This window comes from Ruditapes philippinarum, unplaced genomic scaffold, assembly GCF_026571515.1.
Source record: "Ruditapes philippinarum isolate M1 unplaced genomic scaffold, ASM2657151v2 ctg1489_1_1_1_1, whole genome shotgun sequence".
Classification (NCBI taxonomy): Eukaryota; Metazoa; Mollusca; class Bivalvia; order Venerida; family Veneridae; genus Ruditapes; species Ruditapes philippinarum.
In genome coordinates, this window is record NW_026862533.1 from 11,296 (window position 1) to 31,389 (window position 20,094).

General features: G+C 35.7%; 1 protein-coding gene across 1 annotated transcript in view; it reads right to left on the minus strand.

Annotated features, from left to right (window-relative positions):
- Positions 1–674: 674 nt before the first annotated feature.
- LOC132719389 (protein KRI1 homolog) overlaps positions 675–20,094 on the minus strand; it is a 171,878-nt gene continuing 152,458 nt past the window's right edge. Inside the window, exons 13-14 of the mRNA XM_060703150.1 lie at positions 19,716–19,811; positions 675–2,407 (exon numbers count right to left, since the gene is read on the minus strand). Of these exons, the coding sequence (XP_060559133.1) occupies positions 1,726–2,407; positions 19,716–19,811 (778 nt within the window). The 3' untranslated portion in view covers positions 675–1,725. The remainder of the gene's footprint in view (positions 2,408–19,715; positions 19,812–20,094) is intronic.

Consider the following 20,094-nt stretch of genomic DNA (forward strand, 5'->3'; position numbering starts at 1 on the left):
TTATTGTTTTTTTAATTAAAAAATAGGGGAAACAGACAATTTTTTAAAAATTTTTTAATATGCCTTTTTTTAACAGCTTTTTTAACTCCATTACCTACATGAATGAAAGGGGTTTAATAAATGTGAAGTCACCAATAGGCTATACCTTTTTTTCTATTTTTCCTTGGGAATGGTAAGCTGTCTGCAAATGGGGGCAAACAATATTCATTACCGGATTGAGGTTCCCATGAGTTTTGTTTAATTTTCCCAAAATAAAGGGAGAAAAAAGCCGGGGAAAGAACTTTCCATATAAAAGCATCAATCAAGGGCCCCACTCTGGTTTTAAGGGTGAGACTGGAACAAGGCAATATATTGCGCATCCCCCTTGTATATTGGGCCCCCTAAGTTTTTTGAATTCCCGCCCTAGTTCAGAGAAACTAGGTGGAAAAGATTATGCTTTTTTCATCTGCGAAAATTTTGGGGCCCTAAAAAATTGATAAGGGGACAGGATGCAAAATTGGATCTCTCTTGGGACTTTTGTTGTTTTTAAATTTTAGAGAAAAGCAAGGGAAAAGATTATTTCACATTACATTTTTAATATGCATACTGCATAACTAATCAAGGACAATAACTCTATGTTGAAGGGTCGGACTGGAACAAGGCTACCATATGCACATCTCATCTTGGTATTGATAGTTCCCATAAAGCCAGTAGTTGCAGAGAACTAGCGTGGAAACGATTATTGCTCTATATGCATACTGCAAAACTAATCAAGGACCATAACTCTGTGCTGAAGGGTCAGACCGGAACATGGTTAGGATATGCATCATCTCTTGGTATTGACGGTTCCCATAAAGTTTTGTTGAACACCTGCAAGTTGTTGAAGAGAATAAACGCGGAAACGATTATTGCTCTTTTTGCATTATCTGTAATTTAGGGCCATAACTCTGTGTTCAAGGGTCGGACCGGAACAAGGCGAGGATATGTGCATCTCCTTCTGATATTGATGATTCCCATAAAGTTCAGTTGAATTCCAGCCAGTAGTTGCAGAGAACTAGCACGGAAACGAAATTCGGATGGAAAACGCCAAAACAATATTAACTTAGTGTTCAGATTATCTATGTGTTGGAACCAGTATACATAGTAACAGTGAACTACACAAAGATATTCAATTCTTGATGAAATAAAATCTTTTTTCATATACTATTTTAAAAACTGTTTACTTAATTACAAAAAAACATCAATATAACAATTAATCAATATATTTTTATAACATGAATAAGGAGCATTTAGGTATTACTGTATTCCTAGAAATATTCGGGGATACAATATTTCGCGATTTTCACGTCGGCATTTTCGTGGAGACAAACTTTCACGGATTTGTAGTAACTGCTAAAATTAAATTGCTACGGCCTAAATTAGTTTTTTGATGCTACGTTTATGATGCATGACCTTGTCTGTTGTACATCGCTTTTTATTATAACAACATAACAGCTGTTATACCATGTCTACCGAGAAAAGTGCTAACTTAAAAAGCGCAAAATCTTTTCTACGAATACAGTAATTCTTATTTTCTAAAAATTCATCTTGCACATGCGATGACTGTAATTCATTTATTTGTTTTTGGCCAAAATCTTTTCTACGAATACAGTAATTCTTATTTTCTAAAAATTCATCTTGCACATGCGATGACTGTAATTCATTTATTTGTTTTTGGCCAAATGCGTCTTTTTCCTATGTGGACAACTACCTAACTTTAGGCTGAATTTGGAACAGTTCTTCCTTTTTCATGTACTTATACTTCTTTGGGTTTATTCCATAAGCTTTGAGTCTTTCCTCAGATAATTTTATTTTTTGTCCATCCTTCTTTTTCTTCTTTTTAACATCAGGTCGGTTACTACCTTCATTTTCATACAGATTTTCAGCCTTCATTTCACAACTTTCAACTTTTTCATCACTGGTAACTTTTTCTAAGTCAGCATTAACTGTAACCTTTTCTTCCACTTTTTTCCCCTTCTTTTTCTTTCTTGAACTTCTGGCAGAATCCATATTTACTAATGAATCTATTTCTTCGGTTTTCCTTTTTTTAGAATTTCTATAACTATCACTCTCCTTTATTCCAACACCGTCTTTTTCAATTTCTAAATCACTTTTACCAAACTTACTTTCACTTTTGTTTTTATCACCATTCCTGTTTGTTTTCTTTTCTATCTGTGCATCAAAATAACCATCAATAACTTCTAGTCTCTCTGTAGCCTTCTTTTTCACCTCCTTACTCACATTTAGCTCAGCTAAACTGCTATCTTGACTGCCTACACTGTTGGCTAGTTTTTTCTTGTTGGCCTTCTTTTTTCTATTCCTCTTTTTCTTACTTTTTCTTTCTCCTGGAGTTTGTGTCTTATCTGTGTCTTTCTCTTCCTTCTCCTCACTGAAATAAAAGAGAATCATATTTTAATCTTTACCACATTGAATCATCGCCACACTGCCCTAATGTCAAAGTAGTAACTACATCTACCGTTTATTCCGATAATCCAGTGTCAAAATCTTGACGTATTATCAATAAAGTTCCGTCTCGACTATATATAAATGTATTGTACACTGCCGTAGGCGAGGTTGTTTTTTTTATACAACTGTATGACATTACGCCATGTGCTTACAAAGTGATCAATGTAATTAAGGTATAATTTAGTTTATTTTGGTAGAGGTCCACTACACAATAAAGCCAAATATCTAACCTCTAGCCTTTGTCAATTCAGAGGAGATTTTATTTTACATGCATATTCGGAAAACCTATGACCCCCCAGGGGCAGGGCCAATTAGGGGCAAAATTTGAACAACTTTGGTAGAGGACCTACAGATGATATTACATAAATAATATCTAAGCTTTAAAGCTATAAGACTTGTACCTTCAGACAAGATTATTAAGTTTTAACTATATACATATAAGGAAAATCTATGCCCCTTGGTACAGGGCCAATTTTTCCCCCCATGGCTATAATTAGAACAAATTAGGTCCACTGATCTATGTAATTAAGGTATAATTTAGTCTATTTTGGTAGAAGTCCGCTACACAATGTTTCCAGCCAAATATCTAACCTCTAGCCTTTTTCAAAGCAGATTTAAAAGTTTTTACTCTATATTTATATTGTGAATGAATATTAGGCCAATGTATGAAGTTGTTTTGAATTCCAATTTATGCTCTGGACAAGAAAAGGTAACAAAAGGCAATAAATCTGTACATAGTCAAGATAAAGTTATGGTTCTTGTGCACTGCACTTCCTCTCAATGTGCTTGATCATTGTAGTTGTTTTGAATTCCAACCAGTAGTTTTCAAGTTATGCTCTGGACAAGAAAAGTAACAAAAGGGATAACTCTTTAATTAGTCAAGATAAAGTTACGGTTCTTGTGCACTGCACTCCCTCTCAATGTGCTTGATCATTGTAGTTGTTTTGAATTCCAACCAGTAGTTTTCAAGTTATGCTCTGGACAAGGAAAAGTAACAAAAGGGATAACTCTTTAATTAGTCAAGATAAAGTTACAGTTCTTGTGCACTGCACTCCCTCTCAATGTGCTTGACCATTGTATGAAGTTGTATTGAATTCCAACCATTAGTCTCCAAGTTATGCTCCGGACAAAAGAAAGCAATGGAAAAGTAACAAAGGGCAATAACTCTGTAATTAATATAGATAGAGTTATGGTTCTTGTGCACTGCACTTCCTCTCAATGTGCTTGATCATTGTATGAAGTTGTATTGAATTCCAACCATTAGTCTTCAAGTTATGCTCCTGACAAGGAAAACGCAATGGACCGCTGGACCGACCAACCAACCACCGGGTGACTCCTATATACCCCCCAAACTTCGTTTTGGGGGTTATAAAAACTAAAACAAATGTTTCCTGAATAGGAGAAAGCTACAGTTTAGATATTTGACATGAAACATTGCGTGGTGGACCTGTATCAAAATAGTCTGAATTAAACCCTTGGGTCAAAATTTGCCCTGCACAAGGGGACAATAACCTTCTTGTCCTTTGAAATGTACAGCCATGAACTTTGGACCATATGCATAGGTTTTAGTTGTAACATTTAACTTTGATATCAGGTGACCTAAATTTTGAAAATAAGACCTTCTTTCTTGTCCTTTGATGTACAGCTATGAATTTAAACCATGTGCATAAAAATAAGAAGAAAATTGAATTTTGATAACAACTGATTCTCTGGACAAAAAAAAGCAATGGAAAAGTAACAAAGGGCAATAACTCGAAATTACTTTCGATAGAGTTATGGTTCTTGTGCATTGCATTAACAGGGTTGCCAGCACTTTGGTGAAATAAAATTCCCTGACTTTTCCCTGACTTTTCACTGACCAATTCATGTTTTTCACTGACCAAAATCGTCAAACACATAAACGGCCTCCTGACCTCCCCTATAGCCGTCCAATCCTCCCATTATATTTTTGCATGTAAACTTGTATTTATTTTCCAAAATATAAAACATTTACATCAAAGTAATGATTCAAACATTGTGTTCTACTATTCTTAACAATTTTTATTCAAACACAGTGTGACTGTTGGTCAGTGAAACATGTGAAACATATGACATGAAAATCAGAAGAATCATAATATAAGCATCTGTATTAGAAATCACATAAGTCACTCTTTCCTTCCTAGTAGTAACTCATAAAACCCAAAGACAAGAAGAGTAATACTTGTATGACAAAACTTAAAATTCAAACATCTCTAAACTATAAGAACAATAAGCATTTAACAAAGTTACTTGTATAAGGCATCATGATAAACTCCACTGGTTATGAAAACAAGACCATAGGGCTTATTTTGGCATATCATGAAATAATCACTATAAAATTAAAGACTTTGAATGAGTGAAGTAAGTAAGTGTGAAAAAAGTTAGTGTGAAAAACATAGCATTGCATAATTTAACCAGTTTCCATCATGTTTGCAAGACAAATCCTCTTGTACAATTTCTTAGTGTCAAAGCAATGCAAAGAAGGGCTTTTAATTACTAACAAAATCTAGTCAGTATACATGTATACCAAACTACCATATTGGCATATAACCTGCTTTGCTTTTTGCATTGACACTAAGATATTGTACAAGAGGATTTGTCTTGCAAACATGATGGAAACTGGTTAAGTTATGCAACAGAAATTACATATTAGTCAGCTCTAGAGGCAAGGGTTGCAAAGCCTTTCAGTCTTTAGGCTGAATTATGTTCTAAGGTAAATAATGGGATTTATAATCACTAAGTTAACATATAATGCTTCTTAATATCACAGTTTACTGTTATTTGAATTTAATGCTTAACCGTGAGAGTGATAAAGTCAAATGTTAAATGCCTAAAGACTGCCATAGCCAAGAAAGACCTTCAATGCATATATTTTTCGACCTTTGAAATAATTTTTCCCTGACTTTTCACTGACTTTTCAGGATTTTCATTTTTCACTGACCAAATTTCAAAATTCCCTGACAATTCCCTGACCTTGAAAAAATACCCAATTTCCCTGACTTTTCAAGTCCGCTGGCAACCCTGATTAAGAGATTAATACACAGCAGAGTAGGGCCGGAAGGTGATAATCGGGCCCCCAAAATGAACAAGAGCCATGTCAACATGGCCATCCCCCACCAAATGTGTTTGCTCATTGGAAGAATGTATATGTAGTAGAGCAGAATAAATCCATTTGAAGAGGTCTTTTGGTAATGAAAACTGATGGCTATAGTGATTACAGATTTGAAACCTATGTGAATACTGATGGCTGAAAATAACAAACGGCAATAACTCAAAAATAATGCAGGGTAAGTTATCATTCTTGTGTGCTGCATCCCTCCTCAGTAAAATCTATCCACCTATGAAGTTTCAAGTTGATACCTCAAATACTTTTTGAGAAAAAAATTGAATTGAAAAATTAAGTATGAACAAGCAATTATCATAGTATTGCAAGCAATCCATAAGTCCCCTACAGGTTAGAACCCCAGCAACTTTCTGATGGGCCATTGGCCAGTCAATTTTACCAGTGAATGAATGACATGAATGAACTTAAATCTTTTGAGTTCTAAGTTTGTCTATATCACAGTAATGTGTTAAGTTTCCCTTCCTAGTAAGGAAATTATGTTTATACAACCTTGTCATATTATTACGATGTGGGATTTTAAAGTAAATCCTATAATGAATGAAGAAGTTGGAGTGAAAAATACCAATTTTTCGAAAAAAATCTAAGTTCAAGGGGGACATAATTCTGGAAATAGTCTTGCTAGAGTATTTAACCTTCTCAAAAATGTTGAGTGATAATAAGAAACATATATATGAAGTTTGAAGTAGATACATTAGGAAATAAAGAAGTTATTTAAAAAAGACAACATTTTTTTCATAAAAATTCTAAGTTCAAGGGAGGTAATACTGATAATTTTTGTGCTAGAGTTGTAAACCTTGTCACATATGATGTGGTTGATGACCAGAAACTTATATTTAAAGTTTGAAGTAAACACCTTAAGAAATAAAGAACTTATAGTGAAAAAGCTGAAAAATTTAAATCAGAAATCTTGAAATTCAGGCTATTTGTTGCCATAGCAACCAGAATTTTCAACATAGGAAGAAAAAAAAAGACGTGCATAATCTCCATACTGCCATCTATCTATATATCAAGTTTCATAAAAATATTTTCAGTACTTTTTGCGTTATCGTGGGATCCAGTTTATGTGTTCAATTTGCCATATTTTCAGGCTATTTGTTGCCATAGCAACCAGAATTTTTCACATAGGAAGAAAAAAAAAGACGTGCATAATCTCCATACTGCCATCTATCTATATATCAAGTTTCATAAAAATATTTTCAGTACTTTTTGCGTTATCGCAGGATCAAGTTTATGTGTTCAATTTGCCCATATTTTCAGGCTATTTGTTGCCATAGCCACCAGAATTTTCCACATAGGAAGAAAAAAAAAACAACGTGCATAATCTCCATACTGCCATCTATCCATATATCAAGTTTCATAAAAATATTTTCAGTTCTTTTTGCGTTATCGCGGGATCCAGTTTACGTGTTCAATTTGCCATATTTTCAGGCTATTTGTTGCCATAGCAACCAGAATTTTCAACATAGGAAGAAAAAAAAAAGACGTGCATAATCTCCATACTGCCATCTATCCATATATCAAGTTTCATTAAAATATTTTCAGTACATTTTGCGTTATCGCGGGATCCAGTTTTGTGGACGGACTGACAGACGGACAGACAGACGGACGGAGGGTAAACCTAAAGTCCCCTCCGGTTAAACCGGTAGGGGACTAAAAATAACAAAGGACAATAACTCAAAAATTATAAAAGGTAGAATTATCAATCTTGTGCACTGCACACCTCCTGAGTTAGATCTATGCACCTATGAAGTTTCATGTTGATATCTCAAAGGCCTTTTGAGTTATGCTCTGGACAAAAATTAATTTTGAAAAATAACAAAGGGCAATAACTAAACAATTATGCAGGGTAGAGTTATCGTTCTTTTGCACTGCACTCCTCAATGAGATCCATCCAGCTATGAAGTTTCAAGTTGATAACTCAAATACTTTTTGAGATAAGCTCCGGACAAAATAGTATGAAAAAGAACAAAGGGCAATAACTCAAAAATTGTATAGGGAAGAGTTATCATTCTTGTGCACAGCATTCCTCCTCAATAAGATCTATCCACCTATGACATTTCATGTTGACATCTTAAACACTTGAGTTATGCCCCACTCAGATGAAAAACAAGCAAATTCGTTGAATTTATATCCCCCGCCGAGTACTGGTTATTATTAACACAACAACTGAAGACATAAGGCTTTATTTATATATTAATCATGGCATAAACTGTAATATTCTTTGAACTTGAAGCCTTGTACCTTCAAACAAGAAGAAGTTTTCACTATATACATATAAGGAAAATCTATGACCCCCTGCAGTGGGGCCAATTTTGACCCCAGGGCTAAAATTTGAACAATTTTGGTAGAGGACCTATAGGTTATATCATATACCAAATATCAAAGCTCTAGGCCTTGTACTTTCAGACAAGATTTTTTAATTTTGCATTTTTGAAACTCCTTTTCTGGCCCTGTGACCTACTTATGCAACAGACCGGATCCATTTGATCAACTTTGGCAGGGGACCACCCTAGGATCATTCCTGTAAAGTTTGGTTGCTGTGCAGTCATTTGTTTCTGAGGAGATGTTGTTTAAAAGAAATTGCTGACGACGCACGACGACGGACGGTGGGGGATCACAATAGCTCACCTAGATGTAAAAACATCTTAATCTCCAGACTTCATTGCCATTTTCAAGGCATCAAGAAGGGATCTCACAATTTTCAAATAAGTTGAAAATTGCAAAATTTTACTATGTCAAGGGCAATAACTCTAAAAATAGTAAAAATATCCGGACGAAAATACCCAGGTGCACAACTACACATACTGATCAACATTCCTGTAAAGTTTCATGACTCTAGGTCAAATACTTTTTGAGTTACATGCGACACAAGTTAAAAATTACAAAATTTTACTAAGTCAAGGGCAATAACTCTAAAAATACTAAAAATATCCAGATGAAAATACCCAGGTGCACAACTTCACATGCTGATGAACATTCCCATAAAGTTTTGTTGAATTCCAGCCATTAGTTGCAGAGAACTACTCCGGAAACGAAATTCGGACGTTTTACTAAGTCAAGGGCAATAACTCTAAAAATACTAAAAATATCTAGACGAAAATACCCAGGTGCACAACTTCACATGCTGATCAACATTCCCACCCATAAAGTTTCGTTGAATTCCAGCCATTAGTTGCAGAGAACTACTCCGGAAACGAAATTCGGACGTTTTACTAAGTCAAGGGCAATAACTCTAAAAATACTAAAAATATTCAGACGAAAATACCCAGGTGCACAACTTCACATGCTGATCAACATTCCCATAAAGTTTCGTTGAATTCCAGCCATTAGTTGCAGAGAACTACTCCGGAAACAAAATTCGGACGGACGGACGGACGGACGGACGGACAACGCCAAAACTATATCCCCCTCCCGATTCCATCGGCGGGGGATAATTAGGTATGAAAAATAACAAAGGGCAATAACTCAAAAATTATGAAAGGTAGAGTTATCATTCTTGTGCACTGCACACCTCCTGAGTGAGATCTATCCACCTATGAAGTTTCATGTTGATATCTCATAGGCTTTCTGAGTTATGCTCTGGACAAAAATTAATTTTGAAAAATAACAAAGGGCAATAACTCAAAAATTATGCAGGGTAGAGTTATCATTCTTGTGCACTGCACTCCTCCTCAATGAGGTCTATCCACCTATGAAGTTTCAAGTTGATAACTCAAATCCTTTTTGAGATATGCTCCGGACAAAAATGTCGGACAGAAGGACGGAGACTATTACTATATCCCCCGCCGCCTTTTCAGCGGGGGATAATAATGGCCCCGAGGGCTTCAGCCTGAGGGCATTATTCATTTCAGGGCTGATTATCAAATTTTTCTAAAAAAGTTTAGTGGTGGGGTTTTGTCCACTCTATAAAATTTAGTGGTGGGGTTTTGTCCACTCTATAAAAATTTGAGTGGTGGGGTTTTAACTGGTGGGGTTTTGTCCGTCCTCCTCATTTTGCACTCACCATGAAGAACATTTATTCCAAGTTATATTAATATCAATCCATGTACATAGAAGGCCATAAGTGGATATTTATGCGTCATAAAAATTTTGCGAATGTCAAAAAGTGGACTTTTAGCGTGCGGAAATATTTGTAAAAATACGATTTCTTGAATTTAATACTATTTTTACAATATCATTAAATAAGAAAGTTTATGTTAAGAATATGCCTTTATTGTAATCGCTCTATTCAGTTGTTTAACACCTTTATTATTTATATAATTGTTTGAAATATCCGTTGTTAGTTTGATAAAAGGACCTGATCACACATTTCTTTGTCATATTATGAAACACATTTTTGTTATATGGATTATCTATTGTGTTATTAACACATATATTTTTTCATTAAAACATTTGTGATTTGTTTAAACCAAACTTAAACAAACCATGAGAAACTAGAAATGTGTCCATAGGACAGGGGTGCCACCACTCGCCACTGTTCTGTCAATCTTATGACTCTAGGTCAAATATTTTTTGGACTACATGTGCCACAAGTTGAAAACTAAAAATCGTTTACTAAGTAAAGGGCAAGAACTTTATAAATACTGAATAAATCCAAAAGCAAACCCCAAGGTGCATAAGTACATACACATGCTGACCAACATTATTGTAAACTTTCAGCCTCAGGCCTACAAGTCAAATACTTTTTGAGCTATGCATGAACAAGTTGAAAATTGCAAATTTATACTACTGTAAGTCAAGGGCAACAAAACTGAAACAAGAACCGGTTAAACCGGGTGATGCTCCCCAAGAAGGTTCTGGACACAGGAAAGTATAAAAAAAATGAACAAAGGGCAAAAACTCCAAAATTAGGCAACGCAGGGTTATGTTTTTTTGCACTGCACTTCTATTCAATGAGATCTATCTATCTATTCCTGATGATATCAGAGTTATGTCCCGGGTAAAATTAAAAGTGTAACAATGAACAAAGGGCAATAACTCCAAAAGTAGGCAAGACAGTGTTACAGTTCTTGCAAACTGCAAACCTATTTAATGAGATCTATCTACCTACAAAGTTTCATGTTGATACCTCTTATAGTTTTAGAGTTATGTCCTGGACAAAGTTCAAAGTGTGAAAATAAACAAAGGGGGATAATTAAAAAATTAGGCAAGGCAGAGTTACGGTTCTTGTGCACTGCACACCTACTCAATGAGATCTATCTACCTACAAAGTTTCATGTTGAACCCTCTTATAGTTTTACAGTTATGTCCTGGACAAAGTTCAAAGTGTAAAAATAAACAAAGGGGAATAATTAAAAAATAAGGCAAGGCAGAGTTACGATTCTTGTGCACTGCACACCTACTCAATGAGATCTTTCTACCTACAAAGTTTCATGTTGATACCACTTATAGTTTTAGAGTTATGTCCCAGACAAAGTTCAAAGTGTGTAATAAACAAAGGGAGATAATTCAAAAACTGGGCAAGGCAGAGTTACGGTTTTTGTGCACTGCACACCTACTCAATTACAAAGTTTCATGTTGATACCTCTTATACATTTAGAGTTATTTCCGGGACAAAGTTCAAAGTGTAAAAATAAACAAAGGGGGATAATTCAAAAATTAAGCAAGGCAGAGTAAAGATTCTTGTGCACTGCACACCTACTCAATGAGATCTATCTACCTACAAAGTTTCATGTTGATACCTCTTATACTTTTAGAGTTATGTCCTGGACAAAGTTCAAAGTGTAAAATAAACAAAGGGGAATTATTCAAAAATAAGGCAAGGCAGAGTTACGGTTCTTGAGCATGTACACCTACTCAATGAGATCTATCTACCTACAAAGTTTCATGTTGATACCTCTTATAGTTTTAGAGTTATGTTCCGGACAAAGTTCAAAGAGAGAAATAAACAAAGGGGGATAATTCAAAAATTAGGCAAGGCAGAGTTACGGTTCTTGTGCACTGCACACCTACTCCATGAGATCTATCTACCAACAAAGTTTCATGTTGATACCTCTTATACTTTTAGAGTTAAGTCCAGGACAAAGTTCAAAGTGTAAAAATAAACAAAGGGGAATAATTAAAAAATTAGGCAAGGCAGAGTTACGGTTCTTGTGCACTGCACACCTACTCCATTAGATCTATCTACCTACAAAGTTTCATGTTGATACCTCTTATACTTTTAGAGTTAAGTCCAGGACAAAGTTCAAAGTGTAAAAATAAACAAAGGAGAATAATTCAAAAATTAGGCAAGGCAGAGTTACGGTTCTTGTGCAATGCACACCTGCTCAATGAGATCTATCTACCTACAAAGTTTCATGTTGATACCTCTTGTTGTTTCAAAGTTATGTCCCGGACAAGAAAAGGGGACGGACGGAAAGACGGACAGACAAGGCGGCGACTATATGCTCCCCCGAAATTTTTCGGGGAGCATCAAAAAATCCACATGCAAAGCTTCATAGTGATGTTGATCATTATTCCTGTAATTTAGTGATATTGATCATTTTTCCTGTAAAGTTGGTTGATTCTAACTCAAGCACTCAAGGAACAAATAACACAACATAATGAAACGGTTTTACTAAGTCAAGGGAAATAACTATACAAATACTGGAAAAATCCACAAGCGAAACCCAAAATGCACAACTTCATATGCTGAGCAACTTTCCCATAAGGTTTAATGACTCTTTGTCAAATCCTTTTTGAGTTACATGTGACACAAGTTGAAAATTGCTAAATTTTCTAATTCAAGGGCTATAACTCTAAAAATACTATATAAATCCAGACGAAAATACCCAGGTGCACAACTACACATGCTAGTCAACATTCACATAAAGTTTCATGACTCTATGTCAAATCCTTTTTGAGTTACATGCAACACAAATTGAAAATTGCAAACTTTTACTACGTCAAGGCAATAACTCTACAAATACTATATAAATCCACACAAAAATACCCAGGTGCACAACTAAACATGCTGATCAACATTCCTGAAATGTTTCATGACTCTAGGTCAAATCCTTTTTGAGTATCATGCGACACAAGTTGAAAATTGCAAAATTTTACTATGTCAAGGGCAATAACTCTAAAATACTACATAAATCCACACGAAAATACCCAGGTGCACAACTACACATGCTGATCAACATTCCTGTAAAGTTTCATGACTCTAGGTCAAATCCTTTTTGAGTTACATGCGGCAAAAGTTGAAAATTGCAAATTTTTACTAAGTCAATGGCAATAACTCTAAAAATACTAAATAAATCCACACGGAAATACCCAAGTGCACAACTACACATGCTGATCAACATTCCTGTGAAGTTTCATGACTCTAGGTCAAATACTTTTTGAGTTACGTGCAACACAAAAGAGAACGGACAGACAGACGGAAGGACGGACAAGGGTAAATCTAAATGCCCGCCACTAAAGTCGGGGCACAAAAATGATCTCAGTACCTTATTCATATAAGATGCTATATGAATATATGATTTCAAATGATAAAAGAAAGTTTGCCTAAAAAGAAATAATTTTTGCATGATCAAATATTAGCAAAAAATTTCAATTCGCAAAATCACAAATTTTTCCACATCGTAAAATTAACCACTTATACATTATACTCACAAATGAATGTTTTAATTTGTAGTTTGACCTTTGACCATGAAACACTCCGCCTCACTATGGAGAACATTTGTCCCAAATTATATTAAAATCTCGCCACTCATGTAGAAGTTACACTCCGGTGACACTCTACCTCATCATGGTGAACATTTGCCTTAAACTATTTTGTAATCCTTAAAAAATGAGCAAAATATAGACCAGACAAATTTTTAATGTTTTTATTTGACCATTGACCTCTTACAATCTTGACCTTCATTTTGCACGCGACAACTCAACTCAACATGGAGAACATTTGCGCTAAGTATTATTAAAATCCATCCATGTAGCTAGAAGTTATACTAGCAAATGAATGTTTTATTTTGTTATTTGACCTTTGACCCTTAATGTGACCTTGACCTTTGCCACAGAAACCTGAATTTTTCGTGCGACACTTTACCGCGCCATTGAGAATACGAGGGTGTTCGGGAAGTTTAAGGACTTTTGCTGTATTTTTTCCTTAAAGGTGCGTTTTTATCCATATTTCACAAAATGTAATTTAAATATGTGCTCAATATGAAGTATAACGCTCACTAACAAGAGTAGACAAATACCGCTCGAAACTTGTTTCTATAGAAACCGCATAACGCATACCCGGAGCACTCCGATTTTATCGTATTTAAGTTAATGATACCGATATATTTAATTGATAATAATTTTCTTAAATAACAATGGATAACATCACGAAAAAGCACGAAAATTCTACTCGTAAATCGTTACAATTGTTTGAATAACAACGGTTTTAACATCCCTGGTGCTTACACAAATCAAGAGAAAAATGACGTCAATAGGTGACGTTGAAGTCAGGCAATCATCAAGTTTTGTGTAGGAATAGAAAAGACAACAATGGAGACATATAAAATGATTCAAGCATCTCGTACAACAAAGAAATGCTGTAGATCGCTTGTATTTAGATGGCATGTTTAGAAACGGAAGAGAGTCAATAGAGAATGACAAGCGATGCAGTCGACCATCGGTGGTGAAAACTGGAGAAAAAACAAGGTTCGGCAACTGATAAAGGAAGATCGACGATGCACTGTGCGAGAAATGTCAAGTGAACTTGGTGTATTTGTGTCCACCGTTCACGATTGCCTAAAAGAAGACAATATGTCAAAAGTAAGCGCCAGGTGGGTCCCAAGACTTCTGAAGCACGATGAGCGGGAACACAGATTACACTGTTGCCGAGAATTCATGCGACGCGTTGAAGGGAACGAGTTGTCATTTTTAGATCGCATCATCACTACAGACGAAACTTGGTTGTTCCACTATGATCCCGAGTCGAAACAGGAATCATCTGTCTGGAAAACTCCCAGAAGTCCTCCTCAAAAGAAAGTGCGGGTTCAGAAAAGCGGCGGAAAACACATGTTCGTGTTTTTCATGGACAGGCTGGGAATGCAATTACAGCACTGTATCCCGGAAGGATAGACTTGATGACGATCAGGAAAATTTGACGTTAACATATTTAGCACTGACGTGACGTTAGGGTGCTCCGGGTATGCTTCGGTGTATGTTTTGTTTTATTTGTAATTTACTTATTGTTGTAATATTTACAGCTGGCTGTAAAAGAATTAAATATTTTGTTGGTGTTTTTCTTGTTTTTCAATTCCTATTATTTATCAAACTACGGCAAAAGTCCTTCAACTTTCCGAACACCCCTCGTATTTGTGTGAAGTTATATTAAAATCCCTCCATGCTTATGGAAGTTAAGCTCCCGACACAGGTTTTGCGCTAACCCCCCCAAGTGTGACCTTGACCTTTGAGCTGCGGACCTTGGTTTTTTGTGCAACATATCTTCCCATCATGGTGAAAATTTGTACCAAATTATTTTAAATCCTTCAAAGAAAGAGCAAGATATAGACCGGACAAATTTGGACGAACACACATACACTGAACTTTACGCCAAGAGGTAATTAAGTTGAGCTCACCGCAAGCAGTCATGACAAAAATCTTTCAATGAACAACAAAGTAACAGTCTGGACGGGAATGTGTACATCCTTCAAATTATAAGTGTGACCTTGACCTTGGAGATAGGGACATGGGTCTTGGACCTGAAACATGGTCTTGATGTAGTAGACATTTATGCCAAGTTATTTTAAAATCCTTTGATGCAGGACAGTTACAGTCTGGACACAAAATTAATGTGTACCTATAATCTCTAATTGTGATAGAACTTAAGTGTGATCTTGGACGCAACACAACATAGTGATGTGGTAGACAAGAAATTTCAAAATCCCTCAATGCACGACAAAGTTACAGTCTGGACAAGATTGTTGTGTAAGTTGCATAGACAGACAGACATTAGTCTTAGTCGCTACACATTGTCTTTTGTGACAAGTTATTTTTAAATCCTTAGATGCATGACAAAGTCCGGACACGAATGTGTGTACCTATTTACTATTGTGATAAAGTGAAACTTCAGAATACTAGTGTGACCTTGACCTTTGAGGTAGGGACTTGGTTCTTGGACGCGACACATCGTATCGATGTGGTAGACATTTGTGGCAAGCTATTTCTAAATGTATGACAAAGTTACAGTCTGGACACAAATGAAGTGGGGCGCACAGACGATGCGATTTTAATATGCAGCCTTTCGGGGCATAAAAATAAATTCAATACATGATTCATCTTCTAAGCAAAATTTACTTGACATAATTAAAATGGATATACAAGATAATCAACAAGAGGGCCAGGATTGCCCTGAAATCACTCATCTGAATATCAAACTTTCTATGACAAGGAATCTAAATCTGAGTGATACCACAAAGCTCATATTTGTATCTAAAATAGTGCATGTGTAAAAACATTACTGGTTGCTTTTGCTAAGGGAAAACAACAGTTCAAAAAATGTGTACATATAAGACAAGAGGGCCAAGATGGCCCTAGATCGCTCACCTGACCAATCAAACTCATCAGAGCAATTACCTAGACAAGCATCCTGACCAAGTTTCATGACAGTTGAGTCAAACATGTAATCACTAGCATGTTAACAAGGTTTTTCCCTATTTGAGCAGTATGACCTAGTTTTTGACCCCAGGTGACCCATATACGAACTTTACCTAGAAATCATCAAAACAAACTTTCAGACCAATTTCCAGGATATTTGGATCAAAACAGCAGCCAATAGTGTGAACAAGATTTTTCTATTTTTAGCTCCTGTGACCTAGGTTTTCATCCGAGATGACCCATGTTCGAACTGTTTTGATGATCGATTATGATTTTTGTCCGATTAAGAAACCCTACAGGAAGGTATACCTCTTGTAGTGTCAGAGTTATGTCAAAGACAAAGTTCAAAATGTAAAAACAACCTAAATGTTATGCGCGACACGTCTTCTCAATATGGTGATCATTTCTGTGAAATAGTTGTAAAATACAACTTCAAATAACAAAGTTATGGGCTGGATACGATTTTGCTGCAAGGTCATGCTGTGACCTTGACCTTCAAGGTAGCGACCCAAATGTTGCATGCAACATAGCGCCTCAATATGGTGATCATTTTTGTGAAATAGTTGTAAAATCCGACTTCAAGTAACGAAGTTATGGGCCGGACACCATTTTGCTGCAAGGTCATGCTGTGACCTTGACCTTTAAGGTAGCAACCCAAATGTTGCCCGTGACATGTTGTCTCAATACGGTGATCATTTCTGTGAAATAGTTGTAAAAGGCTACTTCAAATAACAAAGTTATGGGTCAGACACGAATTCAGTACGTACGCACGTACGTAAGGACGAATATCCGGCCAAAATGGAATAAGGGGCTATTTCTTTTGTTATTTTCTTTTGTTAAATAGAGGGCCAATGGCCCCTTATTCCATTGTTACGGAATGAACTCTATTGTTTTCTTTACAGTAAGATGGCCCCATATCCCTATTCGGTAGTGTGGACTGACAGACAGACGGACAACCAGGCGACTATATGCTTGGGAAATTTTTCAGGGAGCATAAAAATGTGACCACTACAGTGTATACAAGGTTTATTCATTTTTGGGCAGCGTGACCTAGTTTTTGATGACATGTAATCCATATTAGAACTTGACCTAGAAATCATCAAAACAAACTTTCAGACCTATTTCCACGATATTTAAATCAAAACAGTAGCCAATAGAATGTGAACAAGAATTTTCTATTTTAAGCTCCTGTGACCTAGTTTTTCATCCGAGATGACCCATGTTCGAACTCATTCAAGCATTTACCTAGACAAGCATCCTGACCAAGTTTGATGACAAGCAAGTGGAAAATGTGACCACTAGAGTGTTAACAAGGTTTTTGCCATATTTGGGCAGTGTACTAGTTTTAGACTGCAGGTGACCCATATTCAAACTTAACCCAGAAATCATCAAAACAACTTTCCTGATCAATTTCCAGGATATTTGGATCAAAACAGTAGCCACTACAGTGTCAACAAGATTTTTCTATTTTTAGTTCCTGTGATCTCGTTTTTGACCCAAGATGACCATTATTAGACTTGATCCAGAAATCATCAAACCAACCTTCCTGATCACTCTCCAGGACATTTGCATCAAAACTGCAGCCACTAGAGTGTTAATAAGATTTTTCTATTTTTAGCTCCTGTGACCTAGTTTTTGACTGGAGATGACCCATTTTCGAACTTGACCTTGACATCATCAAACCAATCTTCCTCAATTATTTCCAGGATATTTGGATCAAAACTGCAGCCACTAAAGTGTTTACAAGATTTTTCTATTTTTAGCTCCTGTGACCTAGTTTTTCAACCAAGATGACCCATAATCGAACTTGACCTGTATTTCATTAGGACAAACATTCTGACAAAGTTTGATGATGATCTAATCAAAACTGTGACTGCTAGAGTGTTAACAACCCAAATGTTGACGACGAACGACGCACGACATGACTATACTCACCTTGACCAAAAAAATATTTATTAAAATCAAGTGTCTAGTAATGAAACAGACAAATTAGACTAGTTATTCTTGATGTGTACACAATCAAGCGTGTCTTAACAATGGTTATTAATGATGCACAACATTTGTATCATACCTTTTGTTTGATGTAAATAAGGCCACACTGACAGTTGTTTTGGTTTAAAATGGCCACATGGATACTTATTCTAGTGGCGCTGGCCTCAGACAGCATGTGACCATATGCAACCATTATATAGGGATTTTCATAGGGGGAGGAGAATCAACATGACTGTTGTTGGCAAGTGACTGCTACTCTAAAATGACTGTTCAAGTTAGACTGAAATAAGCAGAGATCTGCCAAGAATTTGAAAGTACTGGGCCCTGGACCCACTTGGTCTGAAAATGATGGGCCATTTTTACCAAAGTATGGGCCTTGGGGAAAATAAGTAAACATTGACCAAAATAACTGTTAAAAAGTTTGTAGATAATTGAATTTCCCTGGTAATAAAACTTAAATCATATTTTATGACAAGTGGTTCACTTATAATTCAGTACTTAACCAATAATTAAAAATTATGCCTACATGGCAACTTTCTAACTAATATTAATTGCAGGCAAAATATTTTTTAAATGGCTGCTCAAAAATTTGATAAGCAAATTTATTCACATAATTGCTGGTTCTTACTTGTAATGTCTTATATTGTGCATTATCCATTTAATTGTTCCTACTTTGCACCAAATGTCCCTTACCACTGTATATTGACGAATTTTATTGCCCCTTGTATGCCTCTGTGTAGACAGCATACATCAAAGACATTTGCCGACAGACCTTTTGATCATGAAAAAAATCATGCACAATGTTTCTCTGATTGGTTATTCAACCTGTCAAATATTCTGATGACAAAATATACATCTTTTTTTTACACTTCATCAGCCAAAACTTGCGTGAACTTGAGTGACCTTAGGGTTGATCAAGTTGAACACCTGTCAGATTATACTGTAACTTACAGCATTTCTTAAAATAGCAACACTTTTTTTTCAGTTACCGATAATCATTTTAAATATTAAGTAGTTGTATAATTTGTTTGTTTGTTTTATTGGATTAAATTTATGGTAGTAGAAATGAGTATCTGTGTGGGAAAGGGATTATGAGAAGAAATGCGGTAAGTAGATAACATGGACAAAAGCTATATAGGGGAATGGATAAACTCAAGAATTTGCGTAATTACAGGAGCATGGGTAACATGTTGCTGTTGGTACCAGTTTTGACTGGATGACTAAATAACTCAGCAGACAGTTTTGTTTTCTTATAAGTCTGGCTCAGATTTTAGATGCGCCCATGGCCCTTTGCTGCCGATTTTCCTGCGCCATTCTCATTTTTTTAGCGCCAATGGCGCAAAATCGCGTCCTCGGCAGATCTCTGAATAAGTCTTGTAAAGTTGCTGTTTGCGGAAACAACTTGTCTACAGACAAAAGGAAAGACAGACAACAACATACAAACTTGCCTACTGTTTTTTTTTTTTTGGGGGGGGGGGGGGGGGAACTTACATCATGACAGTGATAAATATCAACACCCACATACCTTTCAAAAAGACTTGTAAGAATGTTTTGTTTTTTCTTCCAATTTTTGCCCTTTGCTGAATATGCTTTAATATCATACTCCTCCTCATTTTCTGTCCTGAAATATCAAGAAAACACATCAATTTCTCATTTTTTACAGTACAATTTTCTACATTTTGTGTAGAAAACTAGTTTATAAATTTCATTTTTTAACATTTTGTGTTGTTAATGCACACTGTATATATTATTTATGTCAACTTTCTACAATCTGTGTTGTTTATAATGTCAATTTTCTACATTCTGTGTAGTAAATGCATTCTGTATACTTTATTTGTGTCATATTTTCTTTATTCTGTGTAGTTAATAAATGTCATTTTTTAAAGCTGCACATCTCCAGATGA